The 25,713-nt window shown below is 50.5% G+C and overlaps 10 protein-coding genes across 10 annotated transcripts; 4 read left to right on the forward strand and 6 right to left on the reverse strand.

Annotated features, from left to right (window-relative positions):
- Positions 1–752: 752 nt before the first annotated feature.
- KD926_001209 (uncharacterized protein) lies at positions 753–4,600 on the reverse strand (the record flags this gene model as incomplete). Its single annotated transcript, XM_053104896.1, has 11 exons — positions 753–1,667; positions 1,891–2,216; positions 2,264–2,403; positions 2,461–3,048; positions 3,107–3,131; positions 3,193–3,366; positions 3,417–3,491; positions 3,548–3,579; positions 3,632–3,767; positions 4,139–4,422; positions 4,479–4,600. 11 exons carry the CDS (start codon positions 4,598–4,600, stop codon positions 753–755), a joined length of 2,817 nt encoding a protein of 938 aa, XP_052951875.1.
- A 218-nt stretch (positions 4,601–4,818) lies between these two features.
- Positions 4,819–6,003, reverse strand: KD926_001210 (bZIP transcription factor; the record flags this gene model as incomplete). The annotated part of the gene is made up of 1 exon (XM_053104898.1): positions 4,819–6,003. The coding sequence occupies one exon, from the start codon at positions 6,001–6,003 to the stop codon at positions 4,819–4,821; it is 1,185 nt and encodes a 394-aa protein (XP_052951876.1).
- Positions 6,004–8,439: 2,436 nt separating this feature from the next.
- Positions 8,440–10,051, forward strand: KD926_001211 (uncharacterized protein; the record flags this gene model as incomplete). Its single annotated transcript, XM_053104899.1, has 4 exons — positions 8,440–8,854; positions 8,901–9,387; positions 9,445–9,694; positions 9,836–10,051. The coding sequence occupies 4 exons, from the start codon at positions 8,440–8,442 to the stop codon at positions 10,049–10,051; spliced, it is 1,368 nt and encodes a 455-aa protein (XP_052951877.1).
- Positions 10,052–10,531: 480 nt separating this feature from the next.
- Positions 10,532–12,067, forward strand: KD926_001212 (putative FAD binding monooxygenase; the record flags this gene model as incomplete). Its single annotated transcript, XM_053104900.1, has 1 exon — positions 10,532–12,067. The coding sequence occupies one exon, from the start codon at positions 10,532–10,534 to the stop codon at positions 12,065–12,067; it is 1,536 nt and encodes a 511-aa protein (XP_052951878.1).
- Positions 12,068–12,623: 556 nt separating this feature from the next.
- KD926_001213 (SDR family NAD(P)-dependent oxidoreductase) lies at positions 12,624–13,498 on the forward strand (the record flags this gene model as incomplete). The annotated part of the gene is made up of 2 exons (XM_053104901.1): positions 12,624–12,716; positions 12,818–13,498. The coding sequence occupies 2 exons, from the start codon at positions 12,624–12,626 to the stop codon at positions 13,496–13,498; spliced, it is 774 nt and encodes a 257-aa protein (XP_052951879.1).
- A 145-nt stretch (positions 13,499–13,643) lies between these two features.
- Positions 13,644–14,341, reverse strand: KD926_001214 (putative metalloproteinase; the record flags this gene model as incomplete). Its single annotated transcript, XM_053104902.1, has 2 exons — positions 13,644–13,669; positions 13,744–14,341. 2 exons carry the CDS (start codon positions 14,339–14,341, stop codon positions 13,644–13,646), a joined length of 624 nt encoding a protein of 207 aa, XP_052951880.1.
- Positions 14,342–15,205: 864 nt separating this feature from the next.
- KD926_001215 (GNAT family N-acetyltransferase) lies at positions 15,206–16,014 on the reverse strand (the record flags this gene model as incomplete). The annotated part of the gene is made up of 2 exons (XM_053104903.1): positions 15,206–15,459; positions 15,546–16,014. 2 exons carry the CDS (start codon positions 16,012–16,014, stop codon positions 15,206–15,208), a joined length of 723 nt encoding a protein of 240 aa, XP_052951881.1.
- An 802-nt stretch (positions 16,015–16,816) lies between these two features.
- Positions 16,817–17,913, reverse strand: KD926_001216 (SGNH/GDSL hydrolase family protein; the record flags this gene model as incomplete). Its single annotated transcript, XM_053104904.1, has 4 exons — positions 16,817–16,845; positions 16,896–17,413; positions 17,466–17,557; positions 17,614–17,913. 4 exons carry the CDS (start codon positions 17,911–17,913, stop codon positions 16,817–16,819), a joined length of 939 nt encoding a protein of 312 aa, XP_052951882.1.
- Positions 17,914–20,645: 2,732 nt separating this feature from the next.
- KD926_001217 (uncharacterized protein) lies at positions 20,646–23,612 on the forward strand (the record flags this gene model as incomplete). The annotated part of the gene is made up of 1 exon (XM_053104905.1): positions 20,646–23,612. The coding sequence occupies one exon, from the start codon at positions 20,646–20,648 to the stop codon at positions 23,610–23,612; it is 2,967 nt and encodes a 988-aa protein (XP_052951883.1).
- Positions 23,613–24,279: 667 nt separating this feature from the next.
- Positions 24,280–25,523, reverse strand: KD926_001218 (uncharacterized protein; the record flags this gene model as incomplete). The annotated part of the gene is made up of 2 exons (XM_053104906.1): positions 24,280–24,443; positions 24,503–25,523. The coding sequence occupies 2 exons, from the start codon at positions 25,521–25,523 to the stop codon at positions 24,280–24,282; spliced, it is 1,185 nt and encodes a 394-aa protein (XP_052951884.1).
- Positions 25,524–25,713: the final 190 nt, after the last annotated feature.

Consider the following 25,713-nt stretch of genomic DNA (forward strand, 5'->3'; position numbering starts at 1 on the left):
CGACTTCCAGGACTTTTGAAGTGCTGTTCAAAACAAATCGCACGGTGACTGGCTAATCTAGTCACACATGTCCCCTCAATCCTCTACCAAAAACCTCTTAGGAGCACTGTTAGCAGATCACCATGTCATTAGACATCATGACCGCAAAAGCTAGCTTTTGATGCTAAACTCTGAGCAGGGAGAAGTTCATCACTTGTTTTTGCCTCGAATTCCTGCCACAATGGTTCACATTCAACCATGTTGCTCAAAACTGTGCCAGTTTTGTTCCTGAAAGCCATGAAGGCAGTTTCACTGGTGATTTTCACTGCTTTGGAGAGCAGCAGGTTTATCATATTAACGTTCCAACTCATTAAAGCCAAATTCAGTGCTTCACGATCTGTTTGTAAGATGTCCTCTCTAATTCTCTATAGCAAATGCTCTCTCCAATGCTGGGCTGCTAGTTTAGAGAGCTGATCGCGTAGCTTTGTATGCTTCAGTATTTGATACGACCAATCCTTGTAAAACAGTTCAATGATTTCAATGTGGCCCTGTTCTATTGCGAGGACCATTGGGTTGTTCCGCAATATATTTGACAGTTTGTTCCGTTGTTCGATCCCCAAACCACGCGTAACAAACCCTGAATGGTCAGGCTGGTTGATAAAATCCATGGTAGAGATGTCTGCTGAAATCCTATTCTTGACAAGCTGCCGAACCATTTCACTATTTCCACACGCCGCCGCAGCTAAAAGAAGTTTGTGTGCCATCGGATACTGTTATTTTACCCCAGCTTCGAGCATGACCCTTATATATAATCCACATGCTTTCAGCCCAAGATCTTGTGGTTGGATGGTATCTGCTATCGCGAACATAAGGTCGTCCTTCAAAGGGTATCTATCGTTATCAAGCTGCCCAGAGACGGATTTGTTCCCTGGAGACGGGACGATTGGGTTTCCAAGGAGCATCATAAGTCTCGATCCGACACTGATGAAAGAATCATCCGGATGCGGGAACTTCCCAGAGTGGTATTCAGCTTGAAGAATCAACCGAACCATAGCTTCATCTGAGCCATGCGCAGCGATTGAGAGTGGTGATCGAGCAGCTTTATTGGTAATTGAAATGTCTGGCTGTCGTGCAAGCAGCGCTTTCGCAAGGTTTCTCTTCTTGTTCGTCACAGCCAGGTGAAGTGCTGTCTGGCCTAAATCATCTTGTTGATTGATATTCGCATTATACAAAAACAGTGTGTCAAGTAAATGTTCTTGTCCGTGTGATGCTGCCAGGTGCAATGCCGTACGCCCGTCATTGTCTGCTTGGTTGATTTCCAACATGGATTTGCTAAGTAAAATTTGAGTAACATCTAGATGACCCATGACAGCAGCGTGGTGTAAAGCTGTTTGGCCGCTCACATCGAGCATGTTAAAAGTGCTTTGGCCCATTATTTGCACCAAACAATCGCCATTGCCAGCTGTAGCAGCAAGATGGAGCGGCAGCAAGTTGTTGTATGGGTGGAGTGGCAACCGGAAAATATCAGTGCGTGGTTGAAGACCCCTCGCTCGCATCAAGACAGCTAGGAGCGGGTTGTGGTGTTCCACAATAGAGTAACCTAAAATACCGGCATAATGTGAGTCCATGGACATACCCGAAGGCTCCCAAGGATGAATGTTCCAAGTCGAGTTTTGGTCTAACACAAGCTTCACGAATTCGTCCCATTTTTAGATGATTGAGTGAGATACTTAGTGAGTGGAAGCCATTTTCTCCTGGCAAACTCGAAGAAAGACGGTGGTTCTTGCTTGAATTTGTCAGTGGATCGCTGTAAAGGCAATCGTGTTTCAACTCTCTTGGTCTTCTTAAGCCTAGCAGATTGAAGTAAGGGATGTGAGTCCACAGGCTCTGCATAACAGTCCCGGCATTTACCGCGGCTTGTTTGGGCTTTTCAATGGGCACCACCGCTCGAGAATATATCGGCGAAAGGAGATGTTTCATGCAAAGGTCACCCAGTGCTGCCCGTTCATCATCAAGATCAATGTCCGCAAACCAGGAATCATGCCCTCCACCTTTACTTTCCAAAAACCGAGAAATCGAGTAGTGGGAGAGATGGATCTCATCATTCACCTTCCATGTGATCAGATGCGCGCAATATTTGACTAGCTCTTTGACGGGCACGAAACCATCAAGATCAAGAAGACCTGTGCGTAAATTCAATGCAACCGCATCTTGAAGCTGGCTACCAGTAAATGGCTCTAGTGCAACAGAAACCCAAGGCAAAACCTTTCTTGCAAGCCTTTACTCTTTCCGCTGATCCTAGCAAGACAACGGTCGTACGTTGTGCTGAGATCCTTAGGCAAATTATTGAGAGTTTGCCTGATCCCACCATCTGTGTAGCACTCATCCCACAGCATTTCTAGCTGCAAATTGACCCACAATATCCTTAGCGCTGTATGTTAGCTTCTACTTGTAGTAAATGTCCGAGATGATTATGCTTACATATGGCCGGCCTTTTCAAGAAGCCTTTCCCTGATTTCTTGAAGTACTGACTCATTTTCTGTCAGTTGTCTTTCCTTCAGCTTGGTTTGAATTTTCCATTCGACAAAAGCTCGAAGATCGTCATTGCTGCCATCATCAGCTATGTTTATTGTGGCGCAACTAGGGATAGCTCTAGGCAAATCAAGTCCTTCTCGACCGGAAAGGAAGACTTTCACGGAGCGCTGCCTAGAGATTTCTCGTAGAGCCTCAAAGACTTCGAGAATTTGCAATAGATAGCACTCATCAAGTCCATCCATGATAAATATAATCCCCGGCCGAGAGTGACAGAGTGGGACAAGGATCTCATGTACGATCTCACTAAAAGTGGGGATCTGTTGATCATTTTCATAGAACCTCTTGATGAAAGACCGAATTGGACCAGGGCAAGCAATCTGAAACGAGTCAAGATGTCCCACAATCTGTTTGATATAACTTTCGAATACATGCCTTGCCTCTAATTTTGATCGGTTCGAGTGGCTGTAGAAAAAGTGAGCTACAATGCATCGGGAGCCCTGAGTAATGGCCTTAAGATGTTGAATGCCAGTGCTCCTGTGTTTTCAGCCAAGATTAGTGGAATGTAAAGGATCAATCCTTGATATAAACATACGAAACAAGTGTTTTGCCACATCCAACTGGTCATTTGTTAGGTTCGAAGAAACACATGAACAGATATTTTTAATGCTCGGAGCTTACTTTTGCCAGTTAACCACAAAAACGGAGAGGCACTACCGTCCAGCCATGCTTTATACGCTGGGTTCTCTACACTCCACTCAGTAGTGTTTGGACATCTGTTCCAGAGATGACTGCGATGGATTCGATCAGGGTCGTAATCGGAAAGTCGCTGGAAGATATTTTTCGGTTGTTCCACTAGCTATTATCAGAGACAGTATGTAAACCAGAGGTAGCGTGAGACTTACCTTGATGAACAAGGGCCCATTCTGGCCGCTGCGATAGAGCCAAGAATCGTGCAGGGTCGTCAACCGTGAGTGTCCCTAGGATGACAATTAATGGAAGGAGGAGCGAAACTGCACAGCTGCACACTGCTTACCGGGGCCTGTTAGGGCTTTTGTGGCCGTAACACTATTACGTGTCACTGGAAGTGAGGTGACTGACAATAAACTCTTTGGCATACGCAGCCGCCGTCGCTGCGGCGTATGGTTGCCACTTCTTGTTCTTATGAGAGTCCGAATAGTCGCAGATTCCTCGAATGACCAAACAAGGGGAAATATTCATAAGACCCGCTGCATCCATTTCAAAACAGACAATCCCTAGCTCCTTAGCATATCGGTCGCGAGTCTTCGCATCCTTGATGACTTGGTTTCCAGAAGCCACGAGGCCGGAATGAATTTAGGGATTTTACGAGAGTCTAGGTTCTCTCTCCATTAATTTTGATCGGTCACAATCAGAACATATATCATGCCCGCTTGTATGTGCATAATCTACGGAGTATAGATCATCTACACTGCGGTCGACGTCTAGGATCTCCGACATCTGGGGATATTCTACCCATCCCAGTCATTAATTCGGGGATTCGATTCGGTCGCATCTGGTGTTCAGATCGCAGGTTCGCAGTCGCGGTGCGGAGGTTTTGTGGCGGCATGTTCAACATCCCAGTTCTCACGAAACTCCCCCGGCTGACTTCCCGTAGTCATATGAATGACCCCTCCATACCCATCGGTCGGGTTGCTCACGACAACATCTCCCAATCGAATATCCACGGTAGTTGGCACTCCTCCGCCAATCCCCACCATTAAACCGCAGCGAATTTGGGAGAAGGTCAAAAGCATTTGCGCTGCGACCGTGGCGGCAGATGTCGTTCCGTATTCACCGATGGGGAGACATGCAATGACGACGTTGTGGCCGGCCACTTCGCCAAGAACATAGTTGTTATTATCATTTGTGGGTTGTGGCAAGGACTCGTGTCTATCGACAACCATCATTTTTAGCGAAATCCGCGCGGCCAAAATTCAGAAACTGACCTCTTATCCAACATTCCCTTTGCCGCTGTCAGCACCACGGGGAGCGCGCAAATCCAGCCCACAGTACAATCATCGTGCGACAGGGTTTTGTAGTAAACGAATTTATCGCTGGCGCTTGCCATGTGGGATTAGGATGCGCTCATGAAGAACTGGGCGGGGCGGGGCGTTTGAAGAACAATCGCCAGAACCGATGAGGGTGATGGAGTGAAAACGAGTGAGATGCGAGGCCGAGTCGAGGCTGTCTAGCGTCATGTGCACCCTTGTCACGTTACCGCCAATATCGGCAAGCGCGAGCCACCCGGAGGAACAGGGATACGAATCCAGCCCTTTTTCTTTAACCTTAGAGCACATCCATCCGGAACCTAACAGCCTCAACATCCATTCCCTCCAATAGCTCGGGATACTTCTCAATGAATTCCGACGCCAGGCCCCACCCACTCTCCCGGGTCACAGTGTCTAAGAAGTCCTGTCGTATTTGCAAATTGTCACTAGCATCGCGCTCGAGGATCGGTTCAGCAAAGGGCCACCGGACCCTCGCACAACAGGACAAATAGCCGACTAGCTCAAAATAGTCGTATCGACGCCAATTTTTGATCAGATTCCTTCGCAATTGCGGCCACACGGGAAGGTCTAAGGCGTTAGGGTAGCCCCGCTGAAATTGTGCCACGACCGGGTGCATGAACGGTGGAAGCCGCGCAAATGTCGTGGGATTCGGAGTGGTTCGCCATTTGCTGAACAGATAGCAAAGCCAGCCAAATCCTAGACACTCGGGGTCCAGAACCCGACGTAGTCGCATGCGTTGGTTGATCTGGTCAGCCAAGAAGTTATGCTTAGTGCCGTGAAGGATATCGAGCGGGGACGGTAATGGTGAACAGCCAGCAATGAGTTCTGGATATGACAACCATGGACAGTGACCGGGTAAAAGGAATGCATTGTCGCCGTAGGAGCTTATCGGAACCAAACACGAAATGGGATCGGAATTCGGTATTGTTTGAGCTAGGTCGGGAAATGACGCTCTGGGGAAGTGCAACGCCTCGTCCGAAATGAGTGGAGGGGCTAGAAAAGATGAATTGCTCAGATGGCTCAAGACCTGCCCCAAGAGTCTTCCTTGCTCGCCAGGACCGATCGGTGCGAGGTCCCAGCTCGTTTCAGATGTCTGTGTTGACGACGTCTCCTGTGAAGAATGTGTTTTCTCTGGATGGTCCAGGTCCCCGAATAATTGGATAGGTCCAGTTATTGATGAAGATGTTGGAAACTGCGAATCATCCGGCAGAAAACTTGGGACTGCTTTCAACGATTGAATCTCGTCGCGAAGGGCCTCGTTTTCCCTGCGGAGGCTCTCGATGGTCTCCATGTACTCTTGGATCGAGCCACCGGTGTGATGTCGCTCGCAGAATTCGACTTTGTCTTCGAGAGACTTGATCAAATTCTCTTTTTTCTGACGCATGTTCTGTTGCGCCCGACGGTCTCTAAGACGCTTCTTCTCTGACGATGAAGCCGAGGCATTGTACCGAGTGGCACCCATTTTAGTTGTGGGAGTTGGAGAAGGGAGAAGGAGGGGAGGAAGAGACAATGTCCAACAATAATGATTGGCCCGGAGTGGCAACCCTGCTCCGGCGGCTGAGTCATTACATTACACGTGACCTGACTTTCGCACCTGCCTAAGAAGTAAAGTGCGAGTCAGACCTTGGTGACGTGATGCCTTAGGTAGTGCCTTGCTGCCTGGAGTCTCGCAGCCGACCCACCACTCCTTCATAGTTTCTTGTTTCTGAAAGTGTTGCAATCTTATAGCGTCCTGAAAATGATAAATTGCCAGAAATAGTTTGTTTGAGGCTCGCGAATGGGGAATGTTTTCGGTGAGTACTCCTGAAACATATTCCGAATCAGAATATATTCATGCATTGTGTAAATAATAACCCGTTTGCGTAGCAATGTCACGTATCGATAAAGGTATGAGTAAAATGTTGACAATCGTTCGGACTTCTAACTAGACCAAAAAGCCAGCTGACTAGGGTTCAGTCCTTGTAGTACTTGATATATCAACAGATTCTGTTGGCGGTGCCTCGCATGTCTGACTTTCCGAATGTAGTTTAGTGCACCACATGACCCACAAAGCGATCGTAGATAGTTAGCTAGTCTGCAGCCTCGCTGCATAGAATTGATCAAGCATTCCACCAATTTCATCGTCAGCCATGCTGTCAGATTCCATTATCGTGAGTACTATGAGATTCAATCTCCAAGAATTCCAGGCGCTGTAGATGCCTCGGCCGCAATCACATAGCCATAGCTATTTCATGCGGGCAACACCATGAAAGACTTGTTTGCTGCCTACAAGCAATTAATCCAACTAACCTACATTCGGTACGAGAAGAAGTAGACACCGATGGCTCTGGTATACATGCGAGAAGGCTTGATACCCCGCATTCCAAACCATGATAGACGAAGATTTGGAATGTGGCCGCAGGGGCCCATTATCAACACATGATCCTTTAACGGGACAGTTTGAAATTCGCCCAAACAACGGTCCAATGCAGCTAAGAACACTATCACGAGGATGGCTCATTGTACATATGTAGGACATGGACTGCTTGACAGTCGTTCAATCAACAAGATGGGCACTGGAGCATAAGAAAGGCATTTTCTCTCACTTTGTTTATTATCATTCAAACGCAACGGGATGCGAGATCTATGGTACTGGAAAGGTCGATGCTTGACCCTATCATTTTTTAGACAGAATAGGATCTAGGATCTGATGCTGGAGCTATATATCAAGTTGACAGTGAAAAATCCAAGTGTGATATTGTTCAATATTGTTACGTGATGGGATATTTTCGAGAATAGGGGTACTTGCATCCAAGCTTCTAGGACAGGCCAACAGTAGCATAAGAACCGTGATTTGCTATTGTGTCATCTCAGTAAGGTAGTATCCAGAGCGGCCCGGCAGGGCTCAGCCTGTAACGAGAACCTCCTCGGTAGTCCTAGGTAGTTGCTCGTTGTATTACCCTAAGAAACCAAGCAAGCTGTCATACCTCCTCTGACGAGGACAAATTCCAATCCGGGCTACCCCGGCTTGCTCAGCTGGTCCATCCCCGCTTTCAGGCCGGGGTTTACCTACCCCTTGCCTCCTGTATGAACCTGTCAGACACAGGACCTGTAGGAGCAGAGAAGTGATGCAAGGGTGGCGATATGAGTGGCATGAATGAGGGGTTGTAGCTGCAAGAACTCCTGTTTAAGATGGCTTTGTGCAACGCTGTGACTCAACTGGAGGTTGCATTATCACGATGCAACGTGAGGGGTGTCCGCAGGAGATTCAAGATCGGGCTGCCTAACTATTCTGGTAAATATAGCAATGAACAGATAACCCCTTAGATTTCTGAAATATTCGCGGCAATCTGCAAAACATAGAGGTTACTAATGGTCTTCAGAGCAACACAAACGGTCTCACAGACAATCCTTCATCTCCGGACAGTCTTGCAGATCGGCAGCCGAGAAGCAAACTATGATATTGGATGACCTAACAGTACGACCCTGATCTGCAGCTCCATGTGAAAATGACGAGATGCTTGGGTAGAACAGCCAATCTCATGGCGTTGCAGCCCGACCCTGGAAAAAGCGGGACATCATGCATGAATCTTGAACCCATCCAATGCCTCGCCCCACACCAGCCATTCGGATGAGATCCAAGTCCTTGCGGAAGAGCCAGGAATGAACGAACTTCCCCATCCACTGAGCAACAAGGAGGTCGTACCGTCGGGAAGCTGCCGCAGAAAAGACGGAAAAGATGTCTTACAAGTCGTCCCATACCTTGGCGAGAGACCAGTTCGAACATGTCCAATCGAACAGACAAGAGGGTAGGGAGTCGACTAGGCAGCTAAATAGCATTTAAAATCCCAACAGGATGGCCTGTATGTTTGTGATTTTCTTGTGAACAAGAAAGCTCGAGAAGCCGATGTTTCTGAAAATGGCTTTCTTTCTACCTACCTTCCTCGCTTGGCTCCATTTCTCTGCCCTTGGGCTTTCTGTCCATCCGCCGTTCTTTGTTCTCAATAATGATTTTATCCAGAGAACTAGTACGCCGGCAGTGTACGGATGGCTATCTGCAGACTGCGAGGATGCCATGACTACTCCAATCTCGTGCAGTGCCTATTTCCGGACGAGTGTGGACGAGAACCGCTCCAATGACCTGATGGACTTGTCGTCCATATGCACCCGTACCTGCCACCGGTCCCTCGCTCACTATCACGAATCGGTGGTTTGGGCTTGTAGAAATGACATGGACCCCTGGCCTGGTGTTCCTGCTACTGCGTACGGGGATAGCATCTGGATCAACTACAAGTACGCCTGCGGGAAAGGACCTGAGGCGGAGCTCGATGACTGTGCGTGTTCTATCTAGAAAACAAAAAATATGTCTAACATGCGCAGATCTCTACGACTACGACGATCCCTTAGACGAACAGGGCTCCAGCCCATACATCATCCTCCATCAATTTTACCCGGTCTATCCCACATCATCCGCAAAGGACTCGTCCCCAAACCCAGACTCGCCGACACCACTGACCGTACAACACAACGTCAAACGCGACATCGTTCGTGACAACAACAAAAGGAAATGGTCAGTAGACGCAGTCGCCTGTCAGCAACACACCGTCCAGTCCGGCGACACGTGCTGGAAGATTGCAAACACGTACCGGGTCACTCTCGCGCAACTGCAATCTTGGAATAGCTTCATCAACGCCGATTGCACGAACCTGATCATCGGCGACCAGCTCTGCGTCAGCGATCCTGCAGCTGGAAACTCGACCGTCACCACCCCGACCCAGGCCACCTCGACCGCGTCCACCCCGTACGCGACAGCCACGGTGGCGCCGCCGGGCCCAGTAGCCAGAGGCACAACGTCAAAATGCGGAAGGTTAGCATCCATAACCACCCCAGTTATAGATTATCATGCTGATATACCTCGTACCAGGTACTACCTCGTCCATTCCGGCGACTACTGCCAACGCATCGTCTCCAACGCCGGCATCAGTCTGGAATTATTCCGAGCCATCAACCCGGACCTCAATGCCGATTGCACGAACCTCATTTCCGGTCTATACTACTGCACGCTTCCCATGGCCGACTGGAACAAACCGTCCACCACACTAATAACCACCACGTCGGTATACGTGTCTGCTCCGGGTCCCACGGCCAGCGGGACCACGCCGAACTGTTTCGAGGTATACATACCTGTCTCTTTCTCCCCTTTGTATTCCTGCCCTGTGCCTTTTGTCCCTGGCCCGTTTCCCTTCCACTATGAGCGACACCCCCCAAAAGCGTGAATTAGATAGAATTGCTTGCTAACATCTCAACCCAAACAGTGGTACGTCGTCCAACAAAGCGATTACTGCGCCAAACTGCAAGCCCAGTTCGGGATCACCATGGCGCAGCTGCAGCAGTGGAACCCGGAATTAAACCGCAACTGCACGAACCTCTTGACCGGGTACGCGTACTGCGTTCACGGCGAAGGCAACGCCCGCGTCGATCAGCCGGCCGCGGTGGCTGCGACGGCGACTGCGACGGAGTCGATCGAGTGAGTGTGACTTACCAAGGACCTGGTTTCCGGGTGATCATTAATGAACAAAATCGCAACCATGACCGCTCAGTCTCTTCTATTATTCAGTTAGTTAGCTCTGTTAATCGTAATATGAAATTGTTCCAGTTACTACTACATCCTCGTAGGGCTGATGCGGAGTATGAGTCAGTCGGCGTCGGTCTTCAGATGCCCGACCGGTCGGAATCTCGGAATCCCGGGAATGTCCGGACGTCGGGGATTCACGGGAGGGCATCCCCCTTCAGGCATCTTGGAGGGCCAAGAGACGATGATCTACTCAGATAGAGTCATCGCGAGCCCAGTGATCGCATCACGGGGCATCATGGCCCCAGGCTGAGTATACAGTCTGCAGAGGCGGAGGTTTGCACGTATCAAGTATAAATAGGGAGCAACGACCCTCATAAAAATTTTATGTCCCAAAACAACACACTTCTTGCATTATACTACACAACCAAACCCCAACATGCCAACACCACCCACCGATGTCCTCATAATTGGCGCCGGCCCAACCGGCCTCGTGCTCGCCCTCTGGCTAACCCGCCAAAACATCCGCGTACAAATCATCGACAAAGCCCACTCCACACCCTCAACATCCCGAGCCCTTGCCATCCACGCCCGAACCCTCGAACTCTACCGCCAACTGGACCTATCCGACGAGCTCCTCTCGCTAGGCCACAAAGTCGAAGCCACGAACATATGGTCGGAAGGCTCGTATCGCGCACGCGTGCCCATCGGCGAAGTCGGGAAAGGGTTAACACCGTACCCGTTCGTCTTCATTCTCTCGCAGGACGTGCACGAGCGGGTGCTCGAGAGACGATTGAATGAGATGGGTGTCTACGTGGATCGGAATCGCGAATTGGTTGGGATTGATGATCATGAGACGTATGTGAGCGCGAGACTGAAGAGCACGGAGGACGGGGAGATCGGGACGCGCGAGGCAACCTATCTAGTCGGTTGCGACGGGGCGCATTCCGCGGTTCGGCATCTCAGCGGGATCGAGTTCGAAGGGGACACCTACACGCAGCTGTTCTTCGTGGCGGATATCGAAGCCAGCGGACCGACGATGAACGGCGAAGCGCATGTCTCGTTTAACCAGTCGGACTTTTGTCTCCTGTTTGCGTTCGACGCTGGCAAGAACGCTCGGATCTCAGGGGCCATTGACGAGAGTCATATCACGAAAGACCCGGCCGGGATCACATTCGACGATCTGGCGCCGTCGATGCGCAAGAACATGCAGCTGGACGTGAGCAAAGTCAACTGGTTCACGACGTACCGGGTACATCATCGGCTGGCGAAAACGTTCCGAAAAGATCGTGTGTTCCTAGTCGGCGACGCAGGACACATTCATAGCCCTGTAGGCGGGCAGGGAATGAACACCGGAATCGGCGACGCGATCAATCTAGCCTGGAAGCTGGCCGCCGTGGTCCAGGGGAAAGCAGATCCTGTATTGCTGGAGACGTACGAGGTCGAGCGTCGCGCGTTTGCAACCACCCTTGTGCAAACCACAGATTGGGCGTTTAATTCGATCGTCGGGAATGGATATCTCGTCAGTTTCTTCCGGACGTGGATCATCCCGTACGCGGCCCCGTTTATGACGCGCTTCGAGAGGTTCCGACATAGAGTCTTCCGCGGTATGTCGCAGACGTTGATCAACTATCGAAACAGCAGCTTGTCGACGGGGAATGTCGGGGAAATTCAAGGCGGCGATCGTCTGCCCTGGGCTCCGGTGGGGGATGTTGACAACTTTGACAGTCTTGATGCGATTTCGTGGCAGGTGCATGTATATGGCCAAGCTGATGAGAAGCTAGTGGATTGGTGTCGGAGGAACGAAGTGCACCTGACGGACTTTCTGTGGAACGAGAAGTATCAGAGCGTTGGGCTGCAAAAGGATGCAGCTTACCTACTTCGACCGGACACCTATGTTGCAGTGGTGGAGCCATCAGGTCTTCCGGATCGGTTTGATGAGTATCTCGGAACGAACAAGTTCCGGGTGCATTAAGGTGGTGTTTGCAGTGCTGCTGTGACTTGTCTTTTATGTTGATGGTTTGCTTTGCTTTTTCTAGGAATGACATGTATGATAGCAGGATATGGCGTTTCGGAGCAAAATCTCCATTCTAGCATAGGCGTTTTATATACGAAATTTACGAAATAATTTGAAATTGCTTTTTATAATGGATGAACAATATAGTACCTATATAAGAAGAACTTAACTTGTGCCGACACAGATTCGTGCTGGGGGCTCAGCCGTGCGAGGACAACATTAATGAGAGTTAGAAATAACACGACCACATAATTCAGAAGAAGAAGATACTACAGATGTCAAGCATAACGAGAATTCTTGCAGCAAAGTTCTGGCAAATCAACCGTCAGATCAGAGCGCTGTTATAACATAACATTATGCTACATAATGTCATGCCGGGAGTGGATGTCATTCTATACCACAACAAAAGTCTATATAATGCACCGTCACCCATTCCCTCAAACTGATCGGGTAGGCCAGTCAGAGAATAAACCAATATCCTCCCAATAACTAAACACCTCCATCCTAAAACCAAATGTCACTCGCAGGGAAGATCGCCATCGTAACCGGTGCCTCCCGCGGCATCGGCGCCAGCATCGCCATCGAGCTCGCCAAACAAGGCGCCTACGTAAGTATACACTCCCATTCCTTCCTTCCTTCCTTCCTTCCTTCCTCCATCCCTCTCCCATATCCCCCCAAGCCATGCTAACCATAACCAACCCAAACAAGATAACTCTAACCCATTCCTCCCCCTCCAGCGGCCCCGAAATCGAAGCCGTCGTCGCCACCATCTCCGCCCTGAACACAGGCGCCCGCACAAACATAGTCCTAGCAGACCTCACCTGCCCAGACTCCGCCTCCAAAATCCTCACCTCAACCCTCTCAGCCTTTCCCGCACCGGACTCCAAAATCGACATCCTGATCAACAACGCCGCTGTCTTTCACTGCGCACCTCTCCCCGCCACCACCCCCTCAGATATACTCAACCTCTTCGCCCTAAACGTCCACGGCACGATCCTCCTAACTAGAGCCGTCCTCCCAAACCTCCGCGCGCCAGGCCGAATCATCAACCTCAGCTCCGTAGCGGCTCGACGCGGCTCCCTGGGCGGAAGTATCTACGCGGCCACAAAAGCCGCAGTAGAGGGGTTTACACGGGCCCTGGCGTTCGAGATCGGGATCAAGGACGGTCATACGGTGAATGTGGTTGCGCCTGGCGTGACGGAGTCGAGAATGTTGAGGGAGCAGGTTCCTGTGGAGTTGACGGATTTTATGAAGTTGAGTACCCCGTTGCAGCAGAGGGTGGGTAGGACGGAGGAGGTGGCAAAGGTAGTGCTTTTTTTGGTGGGTAGGGATGCGGGTTGGGTTACCGGACAGACGGTTTGTGTTAGTGGGGGGTTGAATATGATATGATATGATATGATACTGATGGTGATGTTGTTATTGATGCTCATGTATGTTCTATCTTTATCTAAAGTGTGATATAAAAGCGCAATGTATGTACCTTCCGTCCCCTTTGGCTGTAACCAGTAATTCGAACCTAAAACTTCATATTCATTTAAACCTGGCAGTTCAACAACGCCGCTATAGATGTCAAAGTTAGCATCGCCGATCCAATCAAACCCATGCACACCAGGAGGAAAGAAAGAAAAGCTCACCCTTCGAAAAAAACGCATAACTCTCCGCATTAATCAAAGCAGACTGCTCATCCAGCCCCTGCACGGCATAATACCCATACGTCTCAATCCCAAAGATGCCCTTAGTATGCGCCATCTCATGCGTAGTAGAAGTAGCCTGATCCAACGCATCACACTGATTCGAGAAACTCGGAATATTGAAATACGCCGGACAGGTACGAATATCGCCATTATACCCATCCGTCTCCCCGTACGCCGTGACCGTGAAAGCAGCCGAATCAGAGCAGGGAATGCCGTCGGGGGTGCAGGAGTACGTGACGCGGCCGGCGCCGCGGGCTTGGCCTTCCTGGGCGATCTGGTCGAGGATGTTGGCGACGTGGGACTTGGTGGACTGATCGGTGGTTTTGAAGAAGGTTTGGAAAAGGTGGTTGGAGTAGGAGCTGCCGGAGCGGATGGCTGAGGCGCCGGCTTGGGCCATCCGCGAAGATTGGATCAGGGCGGATTCGATGGCGGATTGTTGCTGGCTGGTGCAGTGGATGAGGTGGGCGCGGGAGGTGAGAGGGTTGGCGATGGCGAGGGAGATGAGGAGGAGGGCGAGGAGGAGGTTTAGGGAGTGCATTTTGATATAGTAACGAGTGACTGGGTTCAAAGAACTCAATATAACAAGATGAAGAGGAGTATAATAAACTGTAAACGAGAGTAACTATATCGACAACGAGAGACAAAAATCAACGAAGGACTAATTACCTCTCCAACCCTACCATGCCATCCACGCTTTATATAGAGCACCGAAAAAATCTGCCTTCATGTGATACTACACGGACCGTTTCAACCTGCCTCCAAGATGTCGCGAGATTTTCCTCGTCTGTTTCAGCTTCGCCTGTTCTTGAGGGAGGACCCAAACATCTGGAGGAGACGCCCCACCGCGCCGATCGTATTACCCCTGAAAGGGGGATTTAACGACGAGCCCTGCAGATGGAGATCATTCTGTTCGGATCTTTCTTTCGTCCGGGGTTTCATCCTTTATCCTCTTACCCGTATAGCCGGAGTGTCGGGTTGTGTCCGTCTAGTGGCATCGGAAATTGGCCATATCGCGACAATATAATACAGAGAATAGAGAAAAAGTCAGAGCCACGTCAGTTGCCGATCGGGAGTCTAAACGAACAAACAGAAATAGAAATGTTGACATAAGGGTCCAGTTTTCAGGGACTCTAGGGAGACTCATTGGCGTTCCAGGCCAGCATTGACCCTGGATCTGGTTCCTGGCAGATCCCAAATCAAGTTTAAGAGAATGATTCATCATGCATGACATTATTAGTTGAATAGTATATGTACTCCATCCGGTACCAGCCTTCATAATTTGGTCCAACCAATCATTAAAGAAACAAACAAACAAACAAAGATTCGGCGTCGGCAGCGGTTGAAAATGCCGGCCATTTCTCAACCCCTTAAATGTCATACTCACCAAGCCTGTCTATTCTTTCTATACATCCAACGAAAGAATATGAAGCGATCGTTTTCCGCCGCCTCGGTTGGGCGGCATCTGCACCCAATCGTCGAACTTCGCGTAGTGCTGGAAACCCAACTTCTCAAAGACCCGAACACTCCCTTGGTTCCCCACGAAGGCCGAAACCTTGAAGTGGCGCGCATTCATGCGAGGAATCGCCCAGTCATGGATGATGGTTTTCACGACAGCAGTCATGATTCCTCGACCGTGATACGCCGGATCCAGCCAGTCTAGTAGGTAGGGGGGAAGTTAGCATTTCCAGCAACAATCACATACCACAGGGCCACGGGGAGGAGGGAAGAGGAAAATAACATACCACCCATCCCCCAAACTTTCTCCGTACTCCCTGTCTCTAGCTCCCCGTTCCTCTTGACCCCATCCTCCCTCTCCTTACTGCCCTCCGGGAACTCGACGAACGGATGCTCAGGGACATCGATCCCGCCGATGAGGACATCCTTCTGAATCACGCCCAACTCATCCTCTTCCAAGATCTCACGGATGCAGCGAAACGGGCTGCCAGACACGTATTGCTGCGTGTCGACCTCCTTGAGGATCTCAGCACACTGGGCAAACGACATATTAATCCAGAATGTGGCGTCTTCGGTATGATACGGAAACGGGGGACCGATGAGCCAGGCTGCCACAAGGGGGTCGTTCATGCTGCGGACCATGACGGCTTCATCTTCTGGGTTAGGAGCGCGGAAGGGTGTGATAATGATGGATTGGTGGGGGGAGGGGAGTCGGAGGTAGGGTTCTTGGGTGATGGGGTGACGGTGGAGGAACATTTTGGTGGTTGGATTTGATTTGATTTAGTTCAAGAGGAATAGATCTAGAGGGAACTAAAGAGAAGGGAATGAGTGAGAGGGAATGTTAAAACTAGATTGTAGGGAAGGTCGTTAAGGCTCTATATAGTTCAGCGTGGCTATAGATACTTAGCACTTTGTGGACGTGACTCAGAGATTTGGAATGTTACATCGTATTGCTCATCGACTAAATAAATCCTGGAGCGAATTGGCCCGCACGACTTTAACCGGTCGACGCCTTCTAAGCCTCACTCGTCTGACCGATCGGGAGCGCTATCTGCTAGTCTACTCATTCTTCGCTCGTTGTAGACCGTCTTGGCTTTCGACGATCGACGAAGGATTTTCACCGTAGGTACTGTACTTAAAAACATCCCATAGGCGGGAGAATGTCGGTCAAGTGTTACATGCTGTGAAGTTTGGTTATATTGTCTATTCAATTTAGAGTAGCTAGCATTTTGGCTAAGGCTAGTGCAGCGACCGTAGGAATCTCGATTAATCTCATAGAAATCGGCTTTCGTTTCAAGTCCCCCTAGTTCTATAGTTCGCAGTAACAACCGAGAGGGTTGTCGCGCTTGAAGTATCCTCGGGTCCGATCGGGGATATGGTGTCGTGGAATTTAGAAATCGCACATATACCACCATCGCCGAGCTTCAAGCGACTTCAATTCCATGGTTTTGTACGGAATTGACCAGTTCGGTTGCTGACAGGTCACGATGCTGCTTCCTCAGTTGTGAGGTTTAAGTGATTTGGTCTTGGTGGAGGTAATCCTCCCCTCGAAAGCAGATCAAGTTATCATCGCCAGGGCGGCAATCACTGGATAAAATCAGCACTCAATCCTACAGACACACAGTCAAAGAACTTACCAGTAATCACCTGCACGCCCAGTTGACCCAAAGCCGGCCGCGTCACGGTCGCACTCGAGTCAGGCTGATCAGGGGCATCATACTCCGGCAGATGGGGATCGCCGCCCCCGTCATCCACCTCCTTCTCCAGGGCCTTATTATGGCTCCTGAGCGTAGTCGTCGGCCGCTGCAACAGGGCCTCCGAATAGGCCTCCTCGATCGCCGCCCACCAGACGGACGCCATCTTCTTGTACCCGTAGTCGCTCGGGTGCGTCCCGTCGACCAGTTCATCCTTTTTAATGAACTCGCTCATTTCAGCCAGCACGATGCGCTCATCGTTTCCGCGACGCTGAGCCACGATCTTGCGATACTGCGTGTTGATCTGCTCGATACGTTTAGGCTGTTTGGCGTTCGGGAGGAGCGTCGAGAGGATGATGGTTGTGTCGGGGATGGCGTCGAACAGGCGGGTTATGAGCTTGTCCATTCGCTTCCCAGCGGTGCTGACTTCGTAGTTTAAGATGCCGTCGTTAGTTCCGGCGCTGGTGGTGTCGATTAGTGATGGATGAAGAGGAAGCTGGGGGGAGAGCATACTTGATAAGAATGAGGTTGGGTTGTTGCGGGATTGTCTTCTCGGCTTCTTGGGCGACGTGGTTGATTCGGTAGCCATAGTGGCCTTCGTTGTTCTGGATGACTTGATTAGCTTCATGGAATTCTCTTCGAATTAAAGAAAATGACCCACATTGTCGTGCATCGACCCATTTGCCAAGCTGCCGACCATATCGACCTGCCAGCCAGAATAGCGCAGTTGCTGGCGCAGCCATTTCCGATACCCATTGCTGTCGCTGGATCTGTATCCCACCGTGATCGAAGCCCCTAGGGGCATAATCCGGAGGAGAAAGGGTTTCACCTCGCGAGTCTGCACCTCATTATGGGCATTGACGTCAGTGGTGATGTTGGACGGCGCACACGTGCACAGCGTGATGAAGGTCAACAACGTCAGCCTTAAAAGCCAGCCCTGAGCGGCACTGGAGCGCCTCATTTCGCAAATCCGAAGGCGTTAGAAACGAGCAACTGTCAAATCTCAATGGAGTGGTTTCCCGGAATACCGCGAGCGGCGTCCCTGGTGGCATTATTTATTTTCTGGAGGCGTCGGCCGCGGAGGCAAGGGATCGTGGACTTATCATGGCTCCATCACTAGTTGGTGTACTAAAAGCACGGAATCGACAGAGAAAAAAAGAGCAAAACTCCACCACAACAGGAAACTCGGTGCCTGGAAATAGCGTGGTCTCCACCGCGATGGCGGTTCCATTGGGCGGCTTGCGCGACGTTAATTTCTTGTTCGGGCATTGGGAGGTGGAGTAGGGCGAATGATATCATATTGAGGCTTGCCTTGGACGTGATAAGCAGCGAGAATGACCACATAGCGTGTTCATCCCATGCAGGATGGAAGGAATCATTGTCGGCTGGGCCCTTCTGGATCGAACGGATAGTGAGAGCTTAGCGTTGGCAGCGTGGCAACTCTCTCCTGGAGTCCTGGTGGGTAAACTGTCAGTCAGCGAGATGCGTCTTTAGCGTCGGCGGGAAGAGAAAATGTCTGCCTTCATGTTTCACTTCTTACTCTTCGGACCTCCTCCTGGGGATCGGAGTACCGCTCTCGGTCGAACATCTCCAATCGCTCCCCTGCGCAGAAATTAAATCCTTTCCGCCTGCATCGAGGAAACTCAATTCCTTCGCGATCAATCGGGTGACTAAAATCCAGGCCCCGAAAGTGTACCTAAAGTACTGCACTCACCGCTGCCTCCGTCCCTCAGCGATACTCCGTAATATAGCTGTGAAGTATAACCGTGAGCCAACGTGATACAAACAACCATCCAGACCCTGAAGGCCTCAACTCCCAGTAAAACACCACCAGTTACTTCCCACGCGGGACACTCGACGAGAGTAATCAGCAAATCGCAAGAATTCTGGCCGACCGTTGCGGGGAGTGGCCCAACGATTGCAACCAAGCTCCGACCGTCTCCAGCACACCGCAAAATGCGTCCCGATGAGTGGCCAAACTAGCAGAGAGCTAAGAAATTAGCACCTGCGATTCCTCCACTCACGCTCATCCCGGGATCGGTCGAGGAGCCTGGATCAGCACTGCCTCGGAACGGATTTTGTTTGTTGGTTTTTTTTTTCCTCTTTTTTTCCTCTTTTTTTTCTCCTTTTTTTTCTCTTTTTTTTTTTTTTTTTTCGTCGGGGCCCTCGGGGAGGCGGGTTTAGGCAGTGCCTGTTGCACCGTGAGCGAGGCCCAACATTAGTTAACAACGCCAGAAGGGTCTCGATTGTGATGAGACTGTAGCACCTGACTAGAGAATATTTCTAGGGTCTATTTTTACACCCTTTTTAGCTCCTACTTAGTACTCCGTAAAGGCAAAACAGAAGATCCGCACAGGGGCTAATACGGAGTAGAACATGGCTACCTTCAAAGTTAATAATATGCCATATACTAGTAGTAGTATCGAATAATCGGGTTAGGGTCTACAAGGCTGTAAAAACTAAAAAGCTTCGTAAGCAAATCTGCCTCATTGGTCCCTACTTGTCGGCCCCAATGACTTCGCCCACGAGGTGAACTATTGTGTTCAATCTTCAGGGTTGAAAATCTCGACCGGAGCAGCACTACTGTTATCGCTTTCTTTGTTGGAATTTTCCTTCTTTTTTACATAATAGAAAATGGTTCTCTGGGATACTAATTGTTTGAAGATATTCGTGGGACATGCGCTTCCAATTTGCGAGGGATGATGGATGTCAACCATCGCATGGGGCATCTCGAATGGGTTAAAGACTTCATGATTTCAGTGTTAAGAATATGTTTCGGCCTTGAGAGTTCATATTGGATCAAATCAGCATCTCTTGACCTGTTACGTCGTCTACGGCCGGAATCCATCCCAGGTGAGGTTCTGCAGTCCGCCTCTGTTGGCATTTCCTGCTTCATGATGGCGGCAGTATGGCCGTTTACATCTCTTGCTCCGTTTTCAGGGGTGTAATACCTTTGTAAGTGAACCAATGAGATGGTCCAGTGTTAGCCGTGGGTTGGAAATCTATTCCACTGCAAACCGGGATTAGAGGTATAAGGTTGACGGCTATTTCCTATTCGGGAAAACGGTCCATACTCGTATTTTATTTGATGGTCGATTCCAATATAGCCTGTGGAGAGTTCGAAGTAGCCTTTTCAGTGCCTATGTGACAGGTACTGATAGGAATTATAGCTTATCTGTGATGATGAGCTATACTTTACCGAAGTTCCTTCATATGTATAGTCTTCTGGTTTCTTCAATCAGAAGGTTAGCTAGGAATATCATGGCATATACTAGGGTATAGAGGGAGGTTATCACGGCCTGTACAGCATTCCATTGACTTTATAAGCAATGATTTACATCCTCAAGATAGGATCCTAGAACAGGTCGAATATCGACTTGTCGCCGTTCAAACTTCGAGACTTGGAGCTGAAGTTCTCGGTCTATCGTATGACCAGGTCCAGCAAGTTTTTGGTGCACTGTATCTTGTTTCCGGGAGATATCAGATACTGTGTAGGTTCACTGCAGAATCATACGATAACTACAGAATATCGATAGGTCCTAGACCGGTTCTACGCAGATTTAGCATTTTCTCGGTTGAGTATCTATACTGCATGCACCCCTCCTCTTCGCCCCGTCATTCCTCTATCATTTGATTAACAGACATATACCGCCTCTCATCACTTAGACATTTTGATAATCTGTCGGCACAAACATGGCGGAAGAGCCACTTCATATCAACCAGGAGAATGCAACGCGTTTCCCCTTCCTGGGGTCGCCTGCTGCACAGGCCCAAGCAGGTGCCTTGGGTCAAGCCGGCACCTGCTGTCTAAAAGCTCTGTACTCTGAAACTATGTCCAAGCAGTCACAATTTCGAGAAGATAAAGGAACTCAATCGGGGCCCGTTTGGAATGAGCTGCAGACACACACCAATGCCCTAGAAACAGCACTTCATGAAGCAAAGACACCAATCCCCCCTTCTCACGTACTGGGACATCATAACAAGAATCGGCCGCCTCTCTCGCGCCCCTCCACGCCTGTAGCTCGGCGGGCTACTGGTGCGGCATTGCTGGCAAGCAGCGCCGGTCAGGGAATTCCTCCAGTTGTATGGAGCGTGTTGGAGTTGGAGATTCGTCGCGAGCAAGATGACCACGAAACATTCATGCGGGCTTTATCTCCCGACACCAAAGTAGGGGATCTCCTTGCCCAGGGCTCAACCGAAATTCGGGAGCATCTTCTGGCAGATGTGAAAAGGGCCATTGCCGGTCCACTGCCAATCGAGGACTTTCACTCGGAGACCGCACGGGACGAGGGAATGTTTAATCATCCAAGTCTCATTGGACTGGATGAGGTTCACCGTGCCGATACAGCGTGGGAGCAGCAGACGAATACCTGGAGGAGAGGCCTACCCCTGAGCCCGATGCTAGCATGCTCTGAATATACTGATAGTGAAGATCCTCAAATCGTCCAAACAGCCCGCCACCTCTTGACCATGCCCCGACTGGCCAATATTCTACAGCAGCGATTTCCTGACGGTACCTCCGGAGATCATGCCCTCGTTCATGGACCCGATGGCTCGTTCTACACCTTTAACGAACTTGCCTTTCATCCTACATACTGCCTCTTGATGGAACGGGACGAGCTGTGGAACACGCTTCACAGTCCTGAGATGGATCGCCTGTTAGACCAGGCCCATCAATCCCAGCCCCTTGTGAGCTTCTCCACTGTCGATCTTCAACGGCTCGCCATGGCACAACGAATTGTTAGCGTAGTCATCCACCACGCAGTGCGTGACTCTATTCATTACCTCTTCGGCGGTTGGCAGCAGACCGCAGTCGAGGTTTTACGCGCTCGACAGGGTTCCTGCTCCAGCAGTGCCAATCTGGCCGTGGCCCTCGCCCGAGCTGCTCGTGTGCCTGCCGGTGCGATCCGCTTGCACGTCGAGACCCCCGAGTACTTCGGACGGGCCGCCATCCCCAACGCCGTCGGCGGACGAACCAGGGTCAGCGTCCATTATCAGGTCGGATGGATTACTTTGCAGTCCGCTGTTGACGGGGGACTCACCTGGCAGGTCGTAAGGTCGGACCCATCCGATGAATTCGAGATCGGTGCTGGATTGGAACATTTCAATTGCCCACGGAGTCGTGTCACCCATTTTGACGGCAGTCATGATTGTGTCCTGCTGTTTCCTCCCGAAGAGGTGTTTGATGATGTTGGTCCTCTGGCCATCATCGACCCGTTGCTACGCAAGCAGAAGCCGTTGATCCCTTCGATTTCACAGCGACTCGAGCTTCTTCGCGCCGTGCATGCGCGCGGTCCAGTAGCTGGCATCCAACAGTTGGCTTCTCAGATCACGCAGAGTTCACATCAAGGACGATATGATCTTGTCGCTCAGTCCTACAAGGCTAAGCAGGAAAGCCTCCTAGAGGATCCTTTAACCGTGGCCGCTTTCCCAGGAAAGGTTGCCCAACAGTTAAAGGCATTCTTAAACCACTCGTCCACTCTCACGTACATGATGGAGAAGAGCGTTCCAGAGACCCCCCTATGGGCAGACCGGTTTCTGGCTTTCGCAAAGTCCCAGGGGATGAATCCCGACCATCTTCCACATGCAGCGAGCCTAACTCCTCGACTTTTTTACATCGTTCGATCGCTCCGCGCTGTCCTTCACTCCGTCCCAGAAGCCGACCGCGCAGAGCTTCCGGCAGCATTCGTCGCATGCACACAGCACCAGCGAGTCCTGCAAATCAGCCCCAGCCAAACCGAGTGGACGCGTCGGCTGGGAAACGTCTACCAGTTCATGGACCAATGCTACCCAGACAACTCCGATTCCCACCACGGTCCACGGGCATCCCCTTACTGGCTCCATCGATCTATCCAGGAACGATACCTCAACTTTATACGCTCCGAAGCGTCCGCAGAATCAATGCAACACCCCGCCTCCAGCGCCCTATCCTTTCTTCTCGGCAAAGATGCCAGTCAATACCAAGACCCCCAGGGCCAATGGCACAAAAATATCATCCCGATCTGTAACAACGCAGGAATCAGCCCAGAGCAAGTCTATCAGATCGCCCAATTCCACACCCATTTGCTCTCCGACGTGGCCACCGCAACATGGGAGCGCTACTGCTGTTTCATGCGCCAACACGCAGAAGGAATCCGATGTAGTACCGACTGCGCCGTTGAGTTCGAAGCCTGGTTCCATCGTCGAGACCCAATCTTAGCTGCTCTTCATCGCGACGATCTAGCCCATGATCCACTCTACCCCAAGTCAGTCAGTCGCTATTTGCTACCTCGCACGGTAGCAAAAACTACGTCACTCATTCGGACCGCCTTGTCCGAATTCATCGAGCTGATCGAGACGCAGCCCGTCACCATAAGGCCGAGGACGAACGCGGAAATGGACTCGCTTCTGCATGGATTTCTTAGGGAACGTACCGTTGTCTCAATGGAAGCGGTGGTCGGCGAGCGGAGGGGCGGGTGGTTGAAACCATACGGCGTCTTGTATGCGCTGTGGAAGATCTATATATTGCCGTTAGAGGAGGCGATTGGTGTAGCGAAGGATCTTGTGCGCTGTTCCCAAGAGCAATCGTATCGCTCAGAGCAAGATTGGCTTGGCGAGGTTGCGAAGAGTTATCCGTATGCGACGGAATCTCCTAGATGGAAAGCGGTAGCGATGCTGTAGGGAAGCTCCGTGAGCTTTCTATATAAGGTATATGTATGTACCTTATTCTTTATGGCTCGCAAGGCCACCGGTAAACTCAACCCGGCCAATCGTACGGTATTTTTCAAGTTCTTGAAATATGTAGCTCACAGAGACCCCGTGCTATTTTTTGTTCTTTTCCAGCAAGTATGTTAATTGCCACTTACACTGCTATTCCGATCCCTAGTTGATGTTTCCAATTCCAAAATAGTATACATTGGTACCTCTCGGCATTCCGGTGTCCGCGGACCCCACTCATCTTCTCCGCGGACTGCGTCAAATCCGAGTATCACCGCCAGCCACCATCCAGACTTGAAGTATTCCCATCCATGGAAAGCGAGGCGTTTCTGTACCACCAAGCGTCAACTCACATGATCGACTGCGCCATACTCTGCTTCTGTTTCAGCTAATATGACATCACGGCCAGCCTGTCACATACTATGTGATTACGAAGCACTTCCTTCAGAATTGGTAGTATTAGACATTTGGGTTTGGCTGCGACGATTGGAATGTCGTCTGGAGCTATAATTATATACATGTGAAGATGAGGCGCCATCAAGAAAAACAAAAAAAAGGGTAGCCTCCTAATAATCGCTAACAGGCACAAGCAAATATTCGTAAAGGGATGAAGGGTATGGTATCGTGACGCTCAAATTGTTAACATGGGAAGAGAGACGCGTGGCGCTTCGAGGGGATTGGCGACTTGTTTCTGTCTTAACCATAGATAGGTGTAATCAAGTCTTTCACTAGTGCGGATGAGGTATTCGTAATGACGTAGGTCTTTTTCAAGTCGTTGGACTTTGTCTTCGAGTACTAGAGATAATAGGTTAGTGACGTTGATTAATGGTTCGTTTGCAAGGGATGTAACATACAAATCTTGACATCGATGTTACCGGCGAGGCTTTTGTTAGCCTTGGCGTCCTTGATGGAGCTCTTGAGCATGTCCCCGTACGGCTTCAGATACAGGCGTAATCGTTCCGTCGAAGCCACGGCCGGGTTGGTCAACATGGCATCCGTGTCCGTGATGACCTCGAACGTTCCGTCCTGGATAAAGGGGAGCGATTGATTCAGGGCAGCCTCCCCTTCGGCTCTAACGAAGCGGTTGAATTCGTCCCGGATCCGCGCGACATGCGGCGCCTGGTAAGACTTCATCTTCTGCACGGGCGATTCGCAGCCGTTGAACCTCAGCGAGCGCTGGCTGCTGCCTGTCTCTTGCAGGTACTGGCAGTAAACGGCCCACTGGCCGTGCTCACTGTCGGTAATTGGGCTCTCATAGTGCAAACACGCCGTAGCTAGGTCCTTCCGGCGTAGAGCGTCCTTGTCATACTCGTCGCCGTATTCGCAGTAGTCGATCGCCAGCACGACGTTGTCGTACAGCACCGAGCTGCAGATCCGGCTATCGTGAAACACACGATACGTCAGGTCATCTTTCTTAGTGACGATGATCGACGCACCGTTCAGCTCTGGCGTGAAGAGGAATTTCTCGGTCGGGTCCGAGATGGGGATGTCGATGTATGCGGGCGTACGAGAGTTTTGGCCATCCGCGTTCGCGCAGAGAAAGGCGGCGGGAATGGCGTATCGGCTCGACTTCTCGTGAAACATGACGTTGTAATGTTTCCCATCGTCATGATCAGTCGAGATGTCGATCAACTTGGCGAATCGAGGCTGAGGGCCCTTTGTTTTGGTGCCGGCAAAGATCATGCCGGACTCGATGGAGTTGTGCTTGAGGAAGTCTTCGGGACACTTGACCAGGTCCATAATGCACGGACTTGGCTTTTGTGGATCGATCGGAGTGCTGGGACGGGCTTGGATAGCCTGTGTTTGTTTCCAGAGCAGCGAGTTGACGGTCATCTGCATCTTGGAGGATGTCCCGACCGGGAGGGGGGAGGGCATTGTGGAGTGGAGGTAACTCGAGATGATCTGGTTGCACTTCATGATGGAGGGTCTTCAGATTGTATGGGAAAAAGGGTTAAGGCCTTCTTCATGGTGTACCTCTTTGAAGCGATTCCAGGTTAATTTTATAACCGGAGCTGGTTCGATCGTAGCTGTCCCGGCGATCTGGGAGACGTTCGGGCGTGATGTC

Source organism: Aspergillus affinis (assembly GCF_023601865.1).
Source record: "Aspergillus affinis strain CMG 70 chromosome Unknown NODE_123_length_106781_cov_87_563250, whole genome shotgun sequence".
NCBI lineage: Eukaryota > Fungi > Ascomycota > Eurotiomycetes > Eurotiales > Aspergillaceae > Aspergillus > Aspergillus affinis.